The sequence below is a fragment of the Heptranchias perlo genome, chromosome 1 (assembly GCF_035084215.1).
Source record: "Heptranchias perlo isolate sHepPer1 chromosome 1, sHepPer1.hap1, whole genome shotgun sequence".
Classification (NCBI taxonomy): Eukaryota; Metazoa; Chordata; class Chondrichthyes; order Hexanchiformes; family Hexanchidae; genus Heptranchias; species Heptranchias perlo.
Genome location: NC_090325.1, coordinates 192,055,818 through 192,078,202, shown reverse-complemented (window position 1 = coordinate 192,078,202; position 22,385 = coordinate 192,055,818). Strand labels below are relative to the sequence as shown.

Sequence of the window (22,385 nt, the reverse complement as noted above, 5' to 3'; positions counted from 1 at the left end):
CCCCTGCCCCCAACCCCCATGACAATCCCATCATGCCCCGGTTACTATGGTAATTGTAAACCAGAACGCTCAAAACTTCCCCGCGTAATCTGGTTTCAACTGCCAGTAAAGGCACTCCAGAGATGGTGACTGGTGAGTTGGGCAAGATTCTGGCAGGCCTACCTAGTCAGTGAACCTCCTGGGCCTAAGGGCTCGCGCTGAATTCATAATTTGTAATGAAATGTCTGTAAATGACAACAACCGAAAAAAATACAGTCCAAGACTGATATAGGATGGTCCTGAATTGTTTAATCCGGATTTCCTTATGGACAAGAGGGCATGAGATGCAGTATTTCTTTTCCTTGGGCTGGCATTTATTGCCCATCCCCAGTTGCCCCTGGGGAGGTGGTGGGCTGCCTTCTTTGTAGCAGTTTTTAGCTACAACTGAGTGGTTTGCCAGGCCAATTCTGAGGACAGTTAAAAATCAACCACATTGATGTGGGACTGGAGTCACATATAGGCCCAGACCGGGTAAGGATGGCAGGTTTCCTTCCCTGAAGGACATTAGTTCTCAGTTGGGTTTTTATGACAATCTGACAGCTTTGTTGGCTGTAAAGCGCTTTGGGTCGTCCTGAGGTCGTGAAAGGTGCTATATAAAACGCAAGTTTTTCTTTTTATTGGAACTAAATTCAAATTTTCAAGCAAACAATTTGGGATTTGAACTCATGTTCTCTAAGATTATTAGTCCAGGCCTCCTGGATTACTAGTCCAATAACATAAACCACTACACTACCATACCCCAGTGGTGATAATGGTGCTGTTTAATTTGGGTCCTGTAAGATCCGGCTCCTTCATCCCAGTGGAAGATTTATGGGCCCCATGAAAATAAAACACCTACCACCGGGATAAGGGAGCTGGATTTTGCAGCGTAATTTCTGGGAGTTGGCTCACAGGTGCATTAAATGGCGCCAATATAAACATGATTTTGTTGTATATAAACCCTCAATCCGTTTCATAATAGCATCACTCCAACATCGTAGCGATATGAATGCTGCCCTGCAATAGGATAAATACTTGAAGGGGAAAAAATTGCAGGGTTATGGGGAGAGAGCAGATGGAGTGGGACTAATTGGATAGCTCTTTCGAAGAGACGGCATAGGCACAATGGGCCGAATGGCCCCCTTCTGTGCTGTATGATTCCCGGTCTGAGTTTAATTCACGGCCAGTCGAACAACCGACCTAGACTGGTGTAGTAACTGGCTACTGCCGCACTAAGTCTTTTAAATATAGACATTGTGGGGAGGTTGTGAGCACTGCCAATTTTACAGCAACGCCCAAAGCAAGGGCATAGACGCATATTGGGTACCATGGGACTGCTTTGTATTAAACAGCCCAACCAAGTTTATGAGGAGCCAATTCAATTGTACCCTGGTAACTCCTTTAACAAGCTTGCTCCACAGACTATGCATCGTCTAGAGCAGTCGTACTCATAATACGGGCCGGTAACCGTTTCACCTGCAGTGCTCAGCAGACTTGCATCTCCATGTACTTTTGGCTTCACCTGACTCTGGGCGGTTGACAGATTGGAGATTCAGGGACGCTCTCACTGCCCAGCAAACATTAAGAGAGAGCTTCCGGTCGCTTGCCGTTTTAATTCTCTGCCCCACTCCCTCTCTGACCTCTCTGTCCTCGGCCTCCTACACTGTTCCAATGAAGCTCAACAGAAACACGAGGAACAGCACCTCATCTTTCGATTAGGCACTTTACAACCTTCCGGACTCACTGATTTCAATAACTTCAGATCATAGCCACTGCTCCCATTTTTTCAGATAGTAGGTGCTGCTCATGATTCTGCTGTTGCCAATTACAGCTCCTCTAGACCCATCTTTTGTTTCTTTGCTTGTCCCATTTCCACCCTCTTTTGTCTTGCACCATCCTCCCTTTTGTTACTTAATCACTCCTGCCTCCACCCAATCACAGACCTCCCCTTTTATTCTTTCCTCCCCTCCGCCTTTCCTTGGCTCTGTACTTGTTTAAAAACTGTGAACTCTTTAACTTCGTCCAGTTCTGACAAAAGGCCATCGACCTGAAACGTTAACTCAGTTTCTCTCTCTCCAATGACGCTGCCTGACCTGCCGAGCATTTTCAGCATTTTCTGTTTCTCATTCAGATTTTCAGCATCCGCAGTATTTTTGCTCTTGAGTAAGAGAGAGCTTATTAGGAGGCAGGATTATCCCAACTTCCATCCATCAAGCAAAAAAAAAAAGGCCCTACTAAATAGAATGGTTAGTCCTGCAGTTTCTTTCTCTTCCTGTGGTAAGTGTGTGACCTCTACATGGTAACGCCCCTACAGTGACATATTGAAAGCAGGAGCTCAGTCGGGTGGGAACCTCAGGCATGGAGCCACAATCCCATCACTTCACGGTGCAATGCATTGCAACGTCTCCAACAGTGGCCCTCGAACAAGACGTTGAGTTGGGATTGACAAAACTTTCAAGAGTGGCACCGTTCTATCGGAATCTGCACTCCCGTGGTACGCACCTACGGGGCTATTTCCACTGCCTGTCTCCACCGCCTCTTCAAACCAGCAGAGTTTGATTTAAAGTGACACAAAGCAAAGGATAGCGACCGACCACAGATTTCCAAAGTCGCTGTAAATCGATGAAAAAAAAATATTTTTCAAAGAAGGCAGACAGAGTGGCAAAGGAATGTGTTATTAGCATGAACAAATAATGGGAAAAAGTTAACTTCTCTATAATGGTCCAAAAAGTGATGATAGTTTTAAAACAAAATGGATGGGAACTGCGCCAAGTTACTGCAATTTCCAATATGGAATATATTATTCATACTATTTCCTAACAAACAATTGATTGTCTGTGGCAGTCAGGAAACAGTTACTCAGATTCAATGTGAGGACTTGGCTGCATTTGTAACATGTCAGTTTAAGAACAGTTATATAGTAGCTCTGCTAGCTTAGTGCAGAATATTAAGAGACTGTAGATAACAAATATATTACAGTATCAGGACTTTTCTAAGTATAAGTCAGTGTGCCAATGGAATGGCGATATCATTTCCCTAAATTTCACAGATGTACATTGGAAGACTATGTCTTCCAAACTGTACAACAGGTCATTAAATGCCTCATTAGTACAACAGATGTAGCGGTTAACAACCTCAGCATTTCACCAAAGGGAGTAGAAGCAGGAAAATGGGGTTTAATTATCTGGTTAGAAAGCCATAAGAAGGCATATTAAAAAATGAAATAGTCAGCATTGCAGCGAGCTCTTTAACTTACTGCGGGAAAAGAACACAGGCAAAAATGTTGGCTGAAATCAATACTGTCTGAAAATAATAGCCTGGAATTCCTTGTAACGCAGTAATCGGCAAGTCACACCGAAATTTACACCGGTTGTTAGACCGATCTTGCAGACGGTCATTTAAGGCAAAGTTTTTTGTGTATCTAATTTGACTTATGCTGGAACGTAAAAATTAGTGTTAAAAAAACCAGCGTGATTTAAATGTGACCTTTAAATCAGACACTGGATTTCATCACTCCTACAGCAAATCGATGACCAGGGGGCTTTGTTTGAATTGAAAACGAATAGATTTCTTCCACAAATGCTCCATTCTAGTTAGGAGCTGGAAGCTTAAACTATACACATTCACGTCCCAAACGTTAAGACATTGGAAATATGTGGTACAACACGACATTTTTACCTGGCAATCCTTTCTAATTCACCTCTGATCAAATGATTTAGTGTCAGTTTGTAAAGGAACCTTGGAGGCCTCGTTTAAAAGTGTAATAACCCGTTCATGTGGGCTATTTACACAGCACATTGCAAAAAAATAGAATATTTTTCAGAATAATCTTAATATGTTAAAATGCTAGTGCAGATTGAATTGCACTCTTTATTACAATGGCAATTATCTTTTTGCAGACCAAAGTTTACTGGAAGCCAACAAATTGTCATTGTATCACCATCACTAACTCAAGACATGCAACTAATTCATACACACATTAAAAAGATTACTTTCCAGCTTGCAATGAAAAGACCTTCACAGTATTTAAATTGATTTTTAAGTTTGGCAACATTCAAAATCCCCAACACGTTGACTGATTTATTCCTATCGCTTTGAATTTCAAACCCACACGGAGCATCAAAGCACTTTATAAGGACTGGAAACAACCACCGTGTAGCTAGTTGTGTTTTGAACCCTGCTACAAGCTGAGGCTGGACAGCTTTCAGCAGAATGTCCACTCACAATTGCTCAGGACATACAAGTGTCAAGTGCCGTGGGTTGGGAATGTGTTGGCTGTGGACTCTAGCTCCACATTTAAATAAAGAATCATTTAACGCTTAACTGCCCTTCGAGGGACCGATGAGCTGGGGCTCAAGCCCTGGGATACCATTACTTTGAGCATTAAAAAAAAAACTTACTACACGTGCCAGGCTTTCAGATAAGAATAAACTTCAAAAGGCAAGAAAACAAACTGTGATGTTTAAGACGGAACATTTCAAAGGTTATGAAACAATATCGTAGTTTGTAGTAGTGGGGAGTGATCTAGCATTTCTACTTCAAGTTAGGATATCCTCTCCTTTGCAGTGTTAATATGTGTAAATGGGAATGGAAATATAAACATGCAGTGCACTGCACAAAACAAAACACAATTATTTCACTGAGAATCGCTAAATAATTCAACGCACTCATATTTGTGAAATCCAACAATCAAACTGTGGAAACTGCAGGTCGTCCCACTCCTTGACTGAAGCAAATCAGTGTCCTTGCTCTTGGCTCAGTGGGTAGCACTCTCTCGCCTCCGAGTCAGAAGGTTGTGGGTTTAAGTCCCCACTCCAGGGACTTGTGCACAAAATCCAGGCTGACACTCCCAGTGCAGTACTGAGGGTGCGCTGCACTGTCGGAGGTGCCGTTTTTCAGATGAGACATTAAACCGAGGCCCCGTTTGCCCTCTCAGGTGGACGTAAAAGATCCCATGACACTATTTCAGAGAAGAGCTGGGGAATTCTCCCCGGTGTCCTGGCCAATATTTATCCCTCAACCAACATCACTAAAAAACAGATTAGCTGGTCATTATCACATTGCTGTTTGTGGGATCTTGCTGAGTGTAATTTGGCTGCCGCGTTTCCTACATTACAACAGTGACTACACTTCAAAAGTACTTCATTAGCTGTAAAGCACTTTGGGTCATCCTGAGGACGTGAAAGGCACAATATAAATGAAAGATCTCTCTCTCTCTCTCTTAGATGCCTCCCTGCTTACAACAAGTATCTTGTGGGTGGGGACTAAGATTAAGAAGGGTATTCTGTGCTGAATCTTTATGAAACTTCATATACTTGAGACTACACTGCTACGCAGCTGGAGAACTGATAGTCACCTTGCCTGACTCGCACTCCTACTTTCCCTTATAGGGAGCACTAAGCAGGAATCTATGCCCCTCTATCCTGTAATGCAGTTGGCCAGTACATTATAGACCATTGTGCTGCACCAATGAGCCATTGCATGCTGTGTTTCGCATCTTAACTGTGGCTCTCCTTGAACTGAAGCCCTCCTAACAACAAACGGTCTGAGCCATTCACACAATACGCCAGTGCCTGAAGGATTTCAGTTCTACTTTACAGCACTCTGTATAAAATCTTACATAAAACTTACTTATGCAGCTGTCATGATAGCAGACAAGTGAACAGAACACCTTTCTGGTTACATCACTGATTTATTTTTTGTTTTGTTAAAAATGACTTTGATCACAACTCATATGAAACCAATGGCTGTTCAAGAATGTTTTTCTTTAAAACTATTTTTAAGGTTTTGTTTTGAAAGTTTGATCAGGCAAGAATTTGCCCGAAACCTGAATGTCAAGTTAGTTTTGTCATAATCTACGTAACTGATTTTTTTGTGCTGAGCTGATTTAGGCTGAAATCAGGTATCAACAGATGTAAATTTACACCCATTCTGAACTAGCATAAATGCCAGAAATTTGCGTTGTCCACTCTGTTACATGGGGGTGGGGGTGGTGGAGCATTGTTAATGGGCGACAGATGGTCTGGGCGGAGGTTTTGAAGAACTGGCGCAAAAGATTGAGGAAATTCGGGCGTAGCATGACAACGGGTGTAAGTCACTTCCGCCCGAATTTCCTCGATCAGTTGCACCGGAAACCGGCATTAGGCTGAGATTATGCTGTGGTTTTTTTTTGGCACAAATTTACAGGAAATTCCAGGCCAATATGCTTCATTCCTTCAAGATAATATTCAAGATATTCCTCCCGTCAAAATTGGCATCACGACCTATCCAGTGCAACTCAGGTACAGATCTCACTTCGCAATGGAGCAATCGAGGGTGATCTTCTGAGGCTGGGCTAAAGGACATTCTTGGATCAGATTAGAGGGAGCTTTACTCTGCATCCGACTCAGACTATCACCAAACTAGAAGCCCTCAATACCGATGCTGCCTACTTAAAATGTTACACTTCCTTACATCTCTCTTTGGTAAAGACGAAAACTGACGCAAATGAAAACAACTCCTAATAAAAATATATTATTATTGGAAACAGGTTGAATTGCTGTTTGTAACAGTGATACAAATGTCCTGAATATTTGGCAGGACGGCAGAACTGTATGAATGCTAATGAAATCCAGAGAGCGGGTGGGGTGTGGACATGTGTATGTAGATTTAATTATCCGCTAACTGTTTTTACAAAGAAGTCTAACATTTTATACAAGGTCATCGACTGACACCTTATACACACCAGGATTAAACAAAGGGTGTTGGGATCAGCCACTTTATGGCTCACCAGCAAATGACCAATTCCATTCATCCATGTCCAGGATGGTCTTTCTTCATTTAATATTAACTGTAAAGGGTTAACTTTTTTTTTGCTTATTTAAAGTTTGTTGGCCACATTGTTAAATATTAGCCAGAATATTAATGTCCGTATTACCTATACACAAAAGTTAATGGATTGTGATTTTTCCCATTGGATCATGCACCACAAGGTTGCATCAAGTTAAATTAAATTAGTTGTTTGATACTTGGTTCAAGTCACTGATTAAAAAAAAGATGCAAGTGAGTTGGCTAATAGTTTGCAGGGTTTAGATTATATTGGTTTGGAACCAATTCTTAGTAACTGTACAGTTGCCAGAGTAGGAGGAAGGAAAGGAATCGGCTAATTCAGGGGAGAGACAAAACCGGAATAGCATTCGGAACATTTATAAAATATTGATAACACTAAGCAGGTAGTAAAATAATCATTGGTGTCAGCCGTGGCTCAGTGGTAGCACTCTCACCTTCCTGAGGCAGGAGGTCATAGGTTCAAGCCCCACTCCAGACTTGAGCACACAATCTAGGCTGACACTCCCCATATTGGATCCAGGAAAGATGGCACTGCCAACAGTGCTGTACTTCCTCAGTCCTACACTGGAAAGTCAGCCTAGGTTATGTGCTCAAGTCTCAGGAGTGGGACTTAAACCAATGACCTTCTGACTCAGAAAGCAAGAGTGCTGACACCAAATTTAATTTCAATATAGGACTCAATTAGCAGCATAGCAGTTTAAAAGAACATCTTGTAGCAGGGTCAAATAGTGAGCAGAATTGCTCCTACCACCCCTTAACAGGTGCAAGGCCGTATACAAATGGGAGACAAAGTAGATAGTTGGGCCAGTATCCAAAGGTAACAGCAGATATCCATGTCTGCAACAACCGTAGCGTTGAAATAAACTTTGTGCAAAAGTTTTGCAGTGGATTTGATTACTTTCAAAGAAACTGTTTTGGGGAAAACGGCAGCCAAATACCGTGCTTCACTCCGATCTTTAATACTCCTGAACTGAATTTGTATGTACGGATTTCAAACCAGAAAGGTCCAGTGGCATTACCCCTTTTAAGATGTTTTAAATATCACACACGCTTTATGGCCTCACTCGTAAGAATTCCAGTATTATGGGACACAAATGTTCTAAGTGAAACGGGAAACTGCACATCGGCGAGTGCTGCAAAAGAAGTTTGTATGAGAACCCAATGCTATGAGCGGACAGCAAACAGTGCAGCAAAGTAACAGTAAACTGCAACCTCAGTCATGGGACATTCCCATGAACTCCAATTTTGGAACCACAGATTTCCCAGCACGGCAGGAAGAAGTGCATTTACATTTTTTTTTTTGCCATGCTTGCTTCCTTTTAACTAAAGGCACAATGTCAGGTTTCACTGTGACTCAGGAGATACAGTCCAATCCTCCTTGCACTAGATAACATCCAATCTCTAATAGTCTAGACTTGCGATGAGAATCCTAGGCTCAATATTTAAGAAAAAAAAAACAACTTTATAAAAAGAATCTACAAGAAAAAATGCCTTAAAACGATTGGGTGCTTTTGATAGTCAAGGGAAAGGTTTGTTAAAACGCAGAGAGACAAGGACAGGTCAACTCATTTATAATTTTAACATCAGTTTGCTCCTTTAAGACTTCAGAAAAGGAGAAAACCCAAAACAACATAGACAAGGTCACAAGAAGAATTTGCACATTTTTTTTCCCTCTCCACATCCTACTGTGAGGCACAACACAGAACCTCGAAACAAGACCGTCAGTTAGAGACCTGGGCTCCTCACACTGAAACATAAAATCATTTTTAAGCACTCCATTTTTAACATTAGTCAAAAGAGAGTTTTAAAAAATAATTCACTGAAAATCTCAGGGAAAGAAACTCTTGCTGTTCCTCAAATAAAATTGTTTCTTTTCTTTGATTGCATTTAGTTCAAAATATATAATGTGTTGAAATATTCTCCTAGTTTTATAAATAAACCATCTGAAACTATTTTACTCTTAGGTTAAAAAGTGATGTATGAAGTTCCATATTATTTCTTCCCCCTCCTCCCTCCCTGCCCCCTTCATCGTTTTTAAAGGCTTGTTATCTTTTGACAGAGCTTTCAGTCAAATTCAACCCCTGAAGCAGCCGGTTATGGAAACTCGGCGGTGCTAGCAACTGAAGGAACAGTCAACTCTGGAGCAGATACCCTCGATCTTCCTCGTCCTGAGCTTTTGTGAAGCATTTCCCTCCTCTGTGGGCTCTCTCCTCCCTACCTCCCTCCCCCAAACCATTCTTTGACTAAAGGTACCGACATGTGACCCTAGGCTTTTAGTGACGCTGCCCATCGATGCCCTGATGGGAGGTATTGAAGACTGTCACTTGCCTGCCTGTGCTTCACTTCTGCAGGGGGTGGGGGGGGGTATCCTTGTCTCCACTTTCCACCTCCCCACCCCCTCCCCCAAAGCAGAGAGTTCTGCTGAGATCAGGAACTCAACTGTGTGAAGAATCACTTTGCACAGCATGTTGGTATGCGAGTGTGTTACCTCACCACGTGGGAATACCGTTCCAAAAAGTGTTACACAGCACAAGCTATCCAGTCGAATAATTGTTATCATCATGCGCAGAGGTCACCATGTACACCCTTATTCATAATCTTACATCCTGGTTATCATGTACACTGCAAAATAAAAACAGCACTGAATTCAGCCAAAATCTGGTTCTCAATGTACGTCATGCTAGCTCAATTGCTAAATTTAAATCTGAGATAGATAGCTTTTTGGCAACCAAAGGTATTAAGGGATATGGGCCAAAGGCAGGTATATGGAGTTAGATCAAAGAGCAGCCATGATCTTATCAAATGGCGGAGCAGGCGCGAGGGGCTGAATGGCCTACTCCTGTTCCTATGTTCCTATGTACCCATTACAAACTGTTTTGCAGCCTAATTTCTTACTCTTATCATTCTAGTTTGTCCTGAAACTGAGTGTGCGATATTATTGCACGGCCCATTGTACATCTCTCAGTAAGGCACATCATTATGTACAGTGATATATTGTACTGTAATGTGCACTGCAATACATAAAAAATAATAGCAGGACCTTATACTGGTCCAAACTGCACAAGTCACTTCAGATGGAACTAGAGAGCATATCACAACAGAAACAAATGCAATCAGTGTCTTACAAAGACACTTGAACAAGATGCTGATGGTCATTTTATTGTGTGCAGGTATTATTTTAAACTGCATGTGCCAGATTTCATCGTAACACCATTTCATTTTGCAAACAGAGGTACTGCTGCTGGTGGAAGGTGGGTGGGGAGAGACAGTTATTACTCTGGGTTTTTGTTTGCAACTTGTATATTAGTCCTCCATTAAATCTTCAATATAACTACGTACAGTATTTATTATTCATTAAAGGAAAATAATATTTGGCACAGAATAAAATGAACAATTATTTGTAACAATTTGGTGGGTTTTTTTTGGAAGAAGTGCAAAAAACCTTGGCTGGACAAAGTCACTGAACAGATGTCTGGTGGAAAGCATTTCTTAGAGTGAAAAAATTAACTATAAAAATCAAAAATAATATAATCACGATAACAGAGCATGCAAGCTCCCTCGTTTGGAAGAATATACATGCTGTTTCCGATATCTCAGAATGAACAAAAGCAAAATACCAGCAATTTTTGAATCAATGTCCTAATACGACAATATTATTTTACTAAAGTTAGAATTTAGCGACCAAATAGCTGAACATGCCACCTCTGTACTATGCGTCACTTGGGCCATTTTTAAAAGTGCAAACTTACTTCATCTGGAAACTAACAGAATTTTCCTGCAACCAAGCAATGTGCCTTGACTACTGAAGTCTGACTGCACTTTAAATGCTGCCTCTCCTTACCTTCAGTCTGCAGCGACAACAGAATGATCAAGGGAACGGGAATCTGCCAACTTGGTTCTCCAAGCCAAACCATCACCTTGGAGCTTGGATACCCCGGGTAGCGATTTCTTTCTTCCCTTTTTGCAGCTCAGCTCAATTAAACAGCTTCTCCAGGCAACTCTGCGACAAGCCTGTGGTGGAAATGTGAAAGACAAGACGGTTACCAACTGGTTCTGTCACCAGATAGAACTCTGTTGGACACCTCAAGGTGAGGACAACAGAAGGGCAGTTAGGATCTGACGCAGGAGTGGATTATGCGGACAGGAACATGGACTGCACGGTTTTTGGATGAAACCGTCCCAAATGACATATTGCCAAGCGAGTTTTGACCTGTGTGACAGAGGGGGATTGAGCAGAATCCACTTCAATGAGGTGTTTTGAAACGGTCAATAACGACGACAAAATAAAAAGTCCAAAAAGCAGTAAAGTTCCCACTCCATTCCAGTTCTGCAAAAGAATTCCAGGTCACTCGTCGTTTACAGCTCAGAGAGAGGAGTCTGCATGAACCTCCCACTGGAAAAGACTATTACTTTGTCACAAATAAACAATCCCTGGACTCTGATTAGCCCATGTAACATTCTGAGCACGTTTTCCCTTAGCTTTCAAAATGCTGCCAAGTTGATGTTCAGACAATAAATTTAAAAATGGGATAAGGAGGGATGGGAGGAAGAGAGGGAGGGGAGGAGGAGAGGGAGGGGAGCGAAGGAGGGATGGAGGGAGGTACAGAAGGAAGGAAGGAGGGGAGGGAAGGGAGAGGGAGGGTAGGAGGGAGGGAAGGAATGATGGAAGGAAGGAGGGAGGGGAGGGTGAGGAAGGAGGGGGGAGGGTGAGGAAGGAGGGGAGGGGGTGAGGAAGGAGGGGAGGGAGGGAGGGAAAGGGGAAGGGAAGGAAGGGGGGAGGGAGGGAGGAATGGGAGGGGAAAAGGAGGGAGGGAAGAGGGAGAGAAAGAAGGAAGGAAGGAGGGAGGGAGGGAAGGAAGAGAGAAATTCCATGACTTGCCTGCAGTACTCGAACAAATGATGTGTTTTCTCACTTGTGCTGCTCGCTGTGTAGGGTGACTGTCACTGCTGATTTGCTCTCAGCCACAGATTACATGTGATAAGGTCTGACCTTATTTAAGTATTCACACATTAAGGCCCCTCATAGTGAGCAGCTGAACACAAAAAGTCCCTCAGATGTTCAGGGCATCAATCAGCTTCGCAGCAGGTCGTCTGCCAAAACTCTTCTTTCTCCATTAAACTAGTGGGGGGAGAGAGAGAGAGAGAGAGAGAAAGGGGGATGGCTCTTTGTCTGAGGCGGACTTACTAAAGTTTAAAAGCTGGCCACGGTCCCTCAAAACCCCATTGTCTCCCATCTCTTTCAAACACTCGTTGTTAACAGTAATTATATGGGAAGATATTTCTTTCCATCCATTGTCCACACAGGATTTACTTTAACGTTTAAATTCCTACACCTGTAGCTGGTTACAGCTGTTTGTGGTTTGTGTTTTTTTTAAAAAAAAAGAAAACTGAAGTAACAGTTCACCCCTAATCTTGTTAAATCCTTTTTAACACCCCCCTTGGTTCATGCTGGCTTTCTTCACCGGAACAGCAGCAGCTTAGGCTGGTTGTTTAAACAATTCCTCCCGGCCGCTTCACAAAAGAAAGTTAAAACAAACACGATTGGGAAAAGCAAACTGCGGCAATGAGTGACAGAGTGCAGAGCAAACAGACCCCAGCTGAAAGTGCTAATTTTAAACAAACAAGAGAGATGGGTGTCCTTTCCCCCACCCCCGAGGTAAAGCTAGCACATCCCTGACTATATACTTTCACAATTGCAATTTAAGGCAAATTGTACCACAGCAAACAACATACATCTCTCTCTCTTGCTGAAATTCTTATTGGACTTGTTAACTTGCAAAAGGTAATAGATTGGGGGAGAGGGGGAAACTAGGGTTGCCAACTCTCCAGGAGCGCCCTGGAGTCTCCAGGAATTAAAGACTAATCTCCAGGACACTGCTGTGAGCAAAACCCGGGAGAAAAATCATAAGGGCGTTAATAAAATTGTGGGTTTTTAAGAACATTTCTTTGAACACATTTGTTTATTAGTTATACTGGAAAAAAAAGGTTGATAGACTGACAGTCAAGAGTAATCCAATCAGTTAAGGAAGAGTCTATTCACTTTCTGATTTGCTGTAGGAAGGCGGGGCACCATGAGGATGGACGTGTTGGGCGACCAATGGCGGAAGTGTGGGGGGCAGGTCTGTAGGAGGCAGGAGGTCATGTGATGACACCTCCAGGAATATGTCCAATCAGAGTTGGCAACCCTAGGGGGAACGCAACTCATGGCTTGCACCCTTTAAGGCCAGCTACACTACACAGAATTTTACAGCACAGAAACAGGCCATTCAGCCCAACAGGTCTATGCCAGTGTTTATGCTCCACACGAGCCTCCTCCCACGCTATTTACTTCATCTCAGCCTATAAACATATCGTTTTATTCCTTTCTCACTCGTGTACTGATCTAGCTTTCCCATAAACGCAAGTACACTAATCTGTCCTGATAATAATTGTACATAATTTATACTGGATGACTTCTGCCATCTGATTCAGTGAGCAACTGAGCTGTACAGACCAGCGAGGACCCAGGTTTGATTCCTGTGCTGTGCTGAGGTCGTTGATCTGAGCCAGCCTGCTAGAATTGGCCTCAGTGCCTTGGGTTACAGAGGCGGGGAGATCAGTCAAGGTTCCTGCTCCTGACCGGTAACCAATGAACTCCAACGTTTGCCGAGGACACAAATGGACATGATTAAATAACCTAATCACACTTGCTGTCTTGCTTAAACAACAAGAATGGGCTACTTGTGTGAAGTTTCAGTGGTGACACCTGGGACTTGATGGGAATGGATCCTGGAAAGTAGTCACAGTTTTCAGAAGCAGAGGGGAGAAAATTAGTGGTTAAAAAAAAAAGTGGGAGGGATAAAAACCAATCCATTCAGTCTTGATCTTTTTGCGATGTTCTCTTGTGCATCTGTGCCTGTAAAGCATTTAACTCTCAAGGTTGTCTGTCATCTTTCAAACAGCATCACACAGCTAAAGGACCGCAAAGTTCCACAAATATTTCAGTGGGATTACATGACAAAATGGACTGAAGAATGAGAATGACCCGAAGAGCCTCCAAGTTATCCTCATCCAGATTGAGGCATGAGATGCTAAAATCGCCATTTATAGAATCATAGAACGATACAGCACAGAAGGAGGCCATTCAGCCCATCATGCCTGTGCCGGCTCTTTGAAAGAGCTATCCAATTAATCCCACTCCCCCTGCTCTTTCCCCGTAGCCCTGCAAATTTTTCCCCTTCAAGTATTTACCCATTTCTCTTCATCTGTTTTATTGTGGGTGATCTGGGAAGAAAGATTGCTGGATTTTATTCCGTAGAGTGTAATTATAGTCCATTGAAATGTTAAGACAAGGGTATGCTTTCAAGCATAAACTCAACATAATTTAGACTTTAAAGATTAATGAGATCTCAGATCATTTAACCAGTTCGAAAAAGCAGCGAGTGTGAAAAAACAAAACTGAGAATTTGGCCCGTCTCATTGTGGGTAGAGGCTGACGTTTACTACCCAGATGGCACAGCAGTGTTCCCCGGACACGGCTGATAGCTTAACTCTTTATTCATGCAGGATAGTACTAGCCTACATTTCCGCCCTGCGTTTTTGCTCAAACAAAAATGTCAGTATGTGGCGAATTAAATAGGTGTAACTCAATTAACAATTTTAGCAAAATAAAAACAGTGCAGTTTGTAATGTATCTATTGAGAACTTATTTTTCAAAGATAACTGCAGATTCTCACTAATTATGTGATGATGTTGTGACTGTTGTTGAATATCCCAGCACAACAACACAGAGGCCACAGAGTGTCAATGTTAGCATCAATGGTCACTTGCAGCCTGAAAATGAACCAACATTGATGTAAACTACTTGGCTTAAATTTCAAAGTATAAATAAATCTATTATATATTTTTTAAAAATCATACATCTGTGCTTCCACTATAAATCCCAATGTCTAAAGTTATAATGGAAATTGCCTATTCAAACTTGTCACACTGTGATTATATCTTCCGACTAATGTTGATACTGTGGTGCCTCAGTTTTGCGGCTCCCAGCTCCTCAGCCTATACTACAGGGAAACTCCTAAGCTCCAACCAACTATATTTCTCCACTTCCCAAATTGCTGAACGTTTGTTATTTAGCTATAAATGATGATACACAGAGGGTTGTTAAGATCTGGAACGCGCTATCTGAAAGGGTGGTGGAATCTGATTCCATAGGAACTTTCAAAAGGCAATTGGACATGTACTTGAAGAGGACTCATTTGCAGGGTTATGGGGAAGAAGCTGGGGCGTGGGACTAAATTAAAAGAGAGGCCACAGGCACGATGGGCCGAATGGCCTCCTTCTGCGCTGTAAGATTCTATGATTCTAAGATCAAAGTATTATACAAAAACAACAACGTGCATTTATATAGCGCCTTTAACATTGTAAAACATCCCAAGGCGCTTCACAGGAGCGATTATCAAACAAAATTTGACACCGAGCCACATAGGGAGATATTGGGACCAAAAGCTTGGTCAAAGAGAGAGGTTTTAAGGAGCGTCTTAAAGGAGGAGAGAGAGGTAGAGAGGCAGAAAGGTTTAGGGAGGGAATTTCATAGCTTAGGTCCTAGGTAGCTGAAGGCACGGCCTCCAATGGTGGAGCGATGAAAATCAGGGATGCGCAAGGGGCCAGGCTTGGAGGAGAGCAGAGATCTCGTAGGGTTGTAGGGCTGGAGGAGGTTACTGAGATTGGGAGGGGGGAGGCCATGGAGGGGTTTGAAAACAAGAATGAGAATTTTAAAATCGAGGTGTTATACAGTGCCTTATATGTAGAAAAATGCCCCAAAGTACTTCATAGAGGCATAATAACAAAAAAAAAGTCCCTTGAGTGATTTCTTAGTTAGTCTCTTATTTTGGGGGCTAAGATGGTTGTTGTACATTATAAACCTCACTCTTGGAGTTCACAATGTAATCTGAACTCTCAGTTAGATTACCGTCTTGAAATCATTTCTAGGCATCTATTAGTCTAAATGTAGAAACATTTAGAGATAACATCATGATATCCAGAAGTTAGTGTTTTTTTTTACTACAGCTAGTCAAAGAAGAAAGGGTTAACCCCAAGCCATTTAAGGAATGCAAATGCAACGGATTTGATCTGCAGTCAGTACTGTGCTTTGACTCAAGTTCCAACCTTAATTGAGGCTGAATGGCACAGTGGGTTAGCAGTGCCCTTACACCTCTGAGCTGGGATGAATGTCTTCTCTCTGCTACTGTAAGGGTCCCACAGAATTTGGGCACTCTCAACCTTGTGCCTAATGGACACAAGTCCACATCACAGAACTTCCTTGATTCTGCATTCAGTTATAAGGACCGTTGACGAAGGAATCGAAATTCAGAAAGTCAGCCCAAAATAAGGTTTTAACTGAGCGTGGCCTGACCTGGTGATGAAGTGTGCTGGAGCATCAAAATGTAGTGTCACAGAGTGGCAGAATACAGACAAGATTCCATACTCTGCTGAATTCCTAATCATCATAGAATCGTCAAAAAATCACACAGCACAGAAGGAGGCCATCCGGCCCATCGTGCCTGTGCCGGCTCTTTGAAAGAGCTATCCAATTAGCCCCATTCTCCTGCTTTTTCCCCGTGCATTTCAAGTATTTACCCAATTCCCTTTTCAAAGCTACTATTGAATCTGCTTCCACCACCCTTTCAGGCAGTGTATTCCAGATCATAACAACTCGCTGCATTAAAAAAATTCTCCTCATCTCCCCTCTGGTTTTTTTGCCAATTACCTTAAATCTGTGTCCTCTGGTTACTGACCTCCCTGCCAGTGGAAACTGTTTCTCCCCATGTACTCTATCAAAACCCCTCATGATTTAAACACCTCTATTAAATCTCTCATTAACCTTCTCTGCTCTAAAGAGAACAATCCCAGCTTCTTTACTCTCTGAAGTCCCTCATCCCTGGTACCATTCTACTAAATCTCCTCTGCACCCTCTTCAAGGCCTTGACATCCTTCCTAAAATGTGGTGCCCAGAATTAGACCCAATACTCCAGCTGAGGCCTAACCAGTGATTTATTAGGGTTTCGATGGTCGCCATGATGTGGAGATGCCAGTGATGGACTGGGGTTGACAATTGTAAACACCAAGTTATAGTCCAACAATTTTACATTCACCTGAGGAAGGAGGAAGCCTCAGAAAGCTTGTGATTTTCAAATAAAATTGTTGGACTATAACTTGGTGTTGTAAAATTGTTTACAATTATTAGGGTTTAGCATAGCTTCCTTGCTTCTGTACTCTATGCCTCTATTTATAAAGCCAAGGATCCCGTATGCTTTTTTAACAGCTTTACCAACCGTCAGTTATGCTGCAGTAGAGAGGTGCCAAGAGGAACTTGTGTAAGGAGCATCAGTGGCAATATCCTGAGAACATGATATCCACTCAGGCCTTCACTGGGGGGAAGGGGGAAGGCATAAATAGAACGATTTCAAGCACTCCTTTCAAAAAAAAACACTTAATTAATTTAAACTTTGGGAAGTACGTTTATTTTGTGAGTGTCATTTGGAGTTACAATGTAACCCCGAATACCCGACATAATGGAGGAGATATTGCTGGAGATTAACAGGTGATCGGGAGTCTCCAACTCACACTGCTAATTGCTGTTCTGAATTTTGAACGCACTGCCTCTTCCCACTCACCTGCCTCGAACCCCTCCGTTAGCGCTCCTGCGACTGAGCTGAACTGGCGCTGGAAAGGCTGATCTAGCAGTTGGTTGGCCAGCTCACACCTGTCCACGACTGCAGCTAACAGGCCCACCACAAGCCCAAGGGAGCTGGTCAGAAATGCACCTGCAGTGCCAACCACTGGCCTCTGGCTACGAAGCGAGCACTAAAGGCAGCGTGAACCCAACCCCAGTGATCCCGTCGCCTGCCTCGAACGAGATCAGTGCCACAGAGCTGCCAATCTAAAAACCAATGGAGTAGTCCGCCTGTTCAAACACTCTCCTGTGCCCTTGAGAAGAATGCGTGTTGAATGTAACTCTGGCTGTTTAAACAGGCAGGCGCCATATTGATTTTACAGTGCTGACCACAGTACAGAAGCTGCCAATGGGATCCCTAGAAGTGCTCACTAGTATCAGCTGTGGCTCAATTGGTAGCACTCTCACCTCTAAATTATGAAGGTTGTGGGTTCAAGTCCCACTTCAGAGACTGGAGCACAAAATCTAGGCTGACACTTCAGTGTAGTACTGAGGGGCTGCTATACTGTCAGAGGTGCTGTCTTTTGGATGAGAAGTTAAATTGAGGCCCTCTCAGGTGGACATAAAAGATCCCATGGCACTATTTTAAAGAAGAGCAGGGGAGTTCTCCCCAGTGTCCTGGCCAATATTTATCCCTCAACCAATATCACAAACAGATTATCTGGCCATTATCTCATTACTGTTTGTGGGGCCTTGCTGTGTGCGAATTGGTTGTCGTGTTTCCTACATTACAACAGTGACTGTTGCTTTAGATTGATTTTGCATTAAAGGAAAGTTATTTTTTTTCCTTTTTCATGCATTCTCAGAAACATTTTTACTCACTGTGCATTCATAGATGCATTTAAGGGGAAGCTAGATAAACCCGAGGGAGAAAGGAATAGAAGGATATGCTGACAGGGTTAGGATAAAGAGGGGTGGGAGGAGGCTCCCATGGAGCATAAACACTGGCATGGACCAGTTGGGCCAAATGGCCTGTTTCTGTGCTGTGCATTCTACGTTATTGTATGTAATTCTCGAACTAAGACGTATTATAACTAATGCACAACTGAGCCACCAATCAGAAAAACAACAATAACAGTCTCTGAATTACCCATTAATCCCTTTCAATAGTTGAGCAAGCACGATAAATTATGCTTTTTGTGTCAATCCAGCCACACAGTGTGGAAACCTGAACACTGATAGGAGTTAGGCACGGAAAGACCTGTTTCACACGTATGCTCAATCTAATTATGTGAGTTGTAAACAATTTTACAACACCAAGTTATAGTCCAGCAATTTTATTTTAAATTCACAAGCTTTCGGAGGAAGCCTCCGAAAGCTTGTGAATTTAAAATAAAATTGCTGGACTATAACTTGGTGTTGTAAAATTGTTTACAATTGTCAACCCCAGTCCATCACCGGCATCTCCACATCATAATTATGTGAGGACATTGAAATGCCCTCGATCCACACTACTAAAGACAGGGGTGCACCAGGCATGGGAGGTCAACATAATCTCAACAACCTTCCAGTTCGTAGAAGGATGTGCAGAAGATGGGGCTTGCTGTCAAGAAATTAGGTTCATTGGCAGTTATACCTGTTAACGGCTTCACATTGCTGTATATAGCCATGAGCGATAATCAACCTGCATTGGTAGAAAGGCCTATCCAAGGAAGTTTGCTCTGGCTGCCTTCCCTCTCTTCCGTGGCATTCTCCGTGCCCGGGTGGGCTTGGAGAGGGGGCACATGGTGCCCACTGGCATGCTTGAAGCCTTCCGTTTCAAGATGTTCAAATAGCCTTTCGTTCTCAGTAGAGTGGAGGTTCTGTGGTGCGACTGTATTGTAGATGCTAATGATCATATTATAATTTGATTAGTGTTCTTTTTTCTGTTGCTTATCAAGCATATTGTTTATTGATTATCTTAATGGTGCCCTATCTTGCCGTATTGATTTTATGTTTCCGTTTGGTGACACTGGGGCAACTTAGTGTCACCCCTGCAGGTCAATCAAAAAAAAAGCCGGTCCAAGGAATTATTAGCCATGTTTCCTTGAAGCTAGCCACCAGCTTGTTGTAGGTGGAATTTAAAAGAGAAGCAATTAAAAATCTCCAGTTTACAGAGCATCATCTTCACACTGCTCTGATTTACATTTGTCATGTGTTTACATTTTCACTGATATAAAACTGTAACTAGAATGCTTCGAGGAGAGTTTGTATATATCATGAACTGTGCTAGGGGTTGCTAACTCTGGTTGGACGTATTCCTGGATGTTTCATCACATGACCTCCCGTCCCCGCCAATGGTCACCCGACACGTCCATCCTCACAGGGCACCGCCTTCCTCCGCCAACTGGAAAACAAACAGACTTCATTCCTCGTTTGTATAATTCTTGACTGTCAGTCAAATAGCCTTTTTTGTTAACCCATCCCCAATAGTTTTATAACTAATAAACAAAAGTGTTCCAAAAAAAAGGGGGAAAAGAACACTTTTTAATGCCTCTTTGATTTATCTGCCGGGTTTTGCTCGCAGCAGTGTCCTGGAGATTAATTTTTAATTCCTGGAGGCTGCAGGGCAATCTTGGAGGATTGGCAACGTTAAGGTGAGCAGATGCCTCAATTTTCCCAAGACAACCGAAGTTTTGATTCATCTGTCCTGACATACTATTTCAGGATCACTTAATTTCCCAATAATTAGCATTGAAGGCCCACTTAATGCTCTATTATCTGTTTCTTGTGGCTGTTTAATGTCCCACTATCTATCTCTTGGGACTGTTTAATGTCCCATTATCTACCTCTATCACAATTGGTTATTTAAAAGGACTTTGTCATCTGGAAAAACTGTCACGCAAAGCAATTTCGAGGTTGGTAAACAGAGGAAACATAAGATTAGTGGAACGATTAAATCACTGCATCTGGCATTACAGATTGATTATTTTTGTATCTTTGTTTCTGGACGCTGATCCAAATCTATCAGTCATAAAATAACTCTGCACTGACTGTGCAATCAGTATTCCTTCCAATATTTAACAATTTTTAAAAAATGATAACTTACACTGCTGTCACATAAAAAGGGAATGGGGAGCACACTGGATTAGAAGCAAACAGCATCTTTCACTCCAACGATTTAAACTGCAGCAGACTCTCAGCTTTGCCTCTGAAATGTTTGTTATGCGTGTGATGTGTAAAAATGAGGCAGTTTTAATCTGTTCTCATGAAAAGCTGCCTCTCAGGGCTCTGACGTACCAACCTACACCGTGAGGGTTTTGGTTTTGAAAAAAAAAAGACAAGGCTAAACGAAAGAATTTTTAGATTCTGGAAAAACACTTGAACAAATCCCACTGATGTGTCACTGAGGACGGGTCCAAGACCCTCCATCAAGGAGGGGCGATTACTCTGAACCAGCGCACACAATCATTCGACGAGAAAGTAATTCCCGTGAAAACGAAAGAGTATTAAAGTTTAATCTAATGCGCCGCCAAAAGCCTGCCTATCTTATGTCAATACAGTGAACAGCCAACAATGAACCAAAGCTTTGGATACTCAGGGGCGAACACTCTAAAGCAGACAGTGACCAGCTTTACGGTATATATTCTGCCGAATTAGCCAGTGCTATGGCTGGACGTCAGCGAGGTTAAAATAAAAAGTGCAAAATATCCAAAGGACACTAAGAGTGGGTGGGATGTCATCACTCATCAATGACTAAGTGCACTGGTTGTTGTCATCACCAGAACAGATGTTGTCAATTATAAAAGGATCAAACCACCACACAAGCATCACAGGATACAGTGTAAAAATAAATAAAACCCAGGGTGATTTCGGAGCAGCAAACTCATTTTGGAGCGTGCACTAGACTCTTAACTCCCTATAAAACGCAAGTCCGCCTAAGACTTGAAAATCGTTCTCACGTCATGCGGTGTTCTTCCAACACTACTGGACAGGATTCAAGTAAAAGCTTGTCATCTGATAGGTGACTCTTCTCTCATCCCCTCGTCGCTAATCTCTCTCTCTCTCTCGCAACCTTTCTCTATTTTATCAATGCTGAACTTCCCTCTTTTGTTTCTCTGAACCTCGAAATATACCGTCCTGCACACCTTCCCTCCTCCCTGCCTCCTCAGTGTGTTGAAGTGAAGCTGGTAATTTTCAGAGTGATGCAACCACGCACACTGGTGAGGATTTTTTTGCCGCCAATATACAGCTGAAGAATTCGTTACTTCGTCTCCTGCTCTAATCCTTCCCTCCGCAGGACTTCAAAGCTGTGAAATTCCTTACCTTCCTTCCTCCTACAGACTTTTGAAACTTACTATTTCTTGATCATCTTCACCCCTACTCTTTTCACCCTTGGTGGTGACCTCTTACTTTATGCGTGCACCTTGATTCTTCAATTCAAAATTGTGCAAGATTCAGAATGTCCCAACTGGATTACGAGCTTGTGACCAGACGCCGTTTTCCATAATTCTATGTTTAAATCATCAAATCATAACGATTTGTAAATCAAGCCATTTAGAGTTGCTACTGGAAGGAATGGACATAAAGTGATTATTTAGGGGCAAAAAGAACAGATTAAAAATGGAAAATGAAAGGAAAGTATGAAAGAACAGAAAGGACAATACCAAAAATAAACAATAGGGAAAATTTTCTGAATTTAATGAATTAGCAGCTTTGCCAGCCAGGAGCTTATTTGGAGAATCTGAACATGCATTGGCCACGATTTTCCGTCAATTTAATTGTAAAGGATGAAAATCTGTGCGGAACATGTGCCCGATTTCCTGATGTACACTGCTGGTGGACAAAGCTCCTTGCCAGGAGTGCAAAGTCATAACATAAAGTAGGTACACAGCGCGTGCCCTGG

At 42.5% G+C, this 22,385-nt stretch overlaps 1 protein-coding gene across 2 annotated transcripts in view; it reads right to left on the bottom strand.

Moving 5' to 3' along the window:
• Positions 1–22,385, bottom strand: part of bmpr1ba (bone morphogenetic protein receptor, type IBa) — a 127,690-nt gene that overhangs the window by 83,404 nt on the left and 21,901 nt on the right. Inside the window, exon 2 of one of the 2 annotated variants that reach the window (XM_067994490.1) lies at positions 10,688–10,857. In XM_067994490.1, the coding sequence (XP_067850591.1) occupies positions 10,688–10,760 (73 nt within the window). In that variant the 5' untranslated portion in view covers positions 10,761–10,857. Of the gene's footprint in view, positions 1–10,687; positions 10,876–22,385 lie in introns of those variants that run through there. The other variant, XM_067994491.1, reaches the window with a different exon arrangement.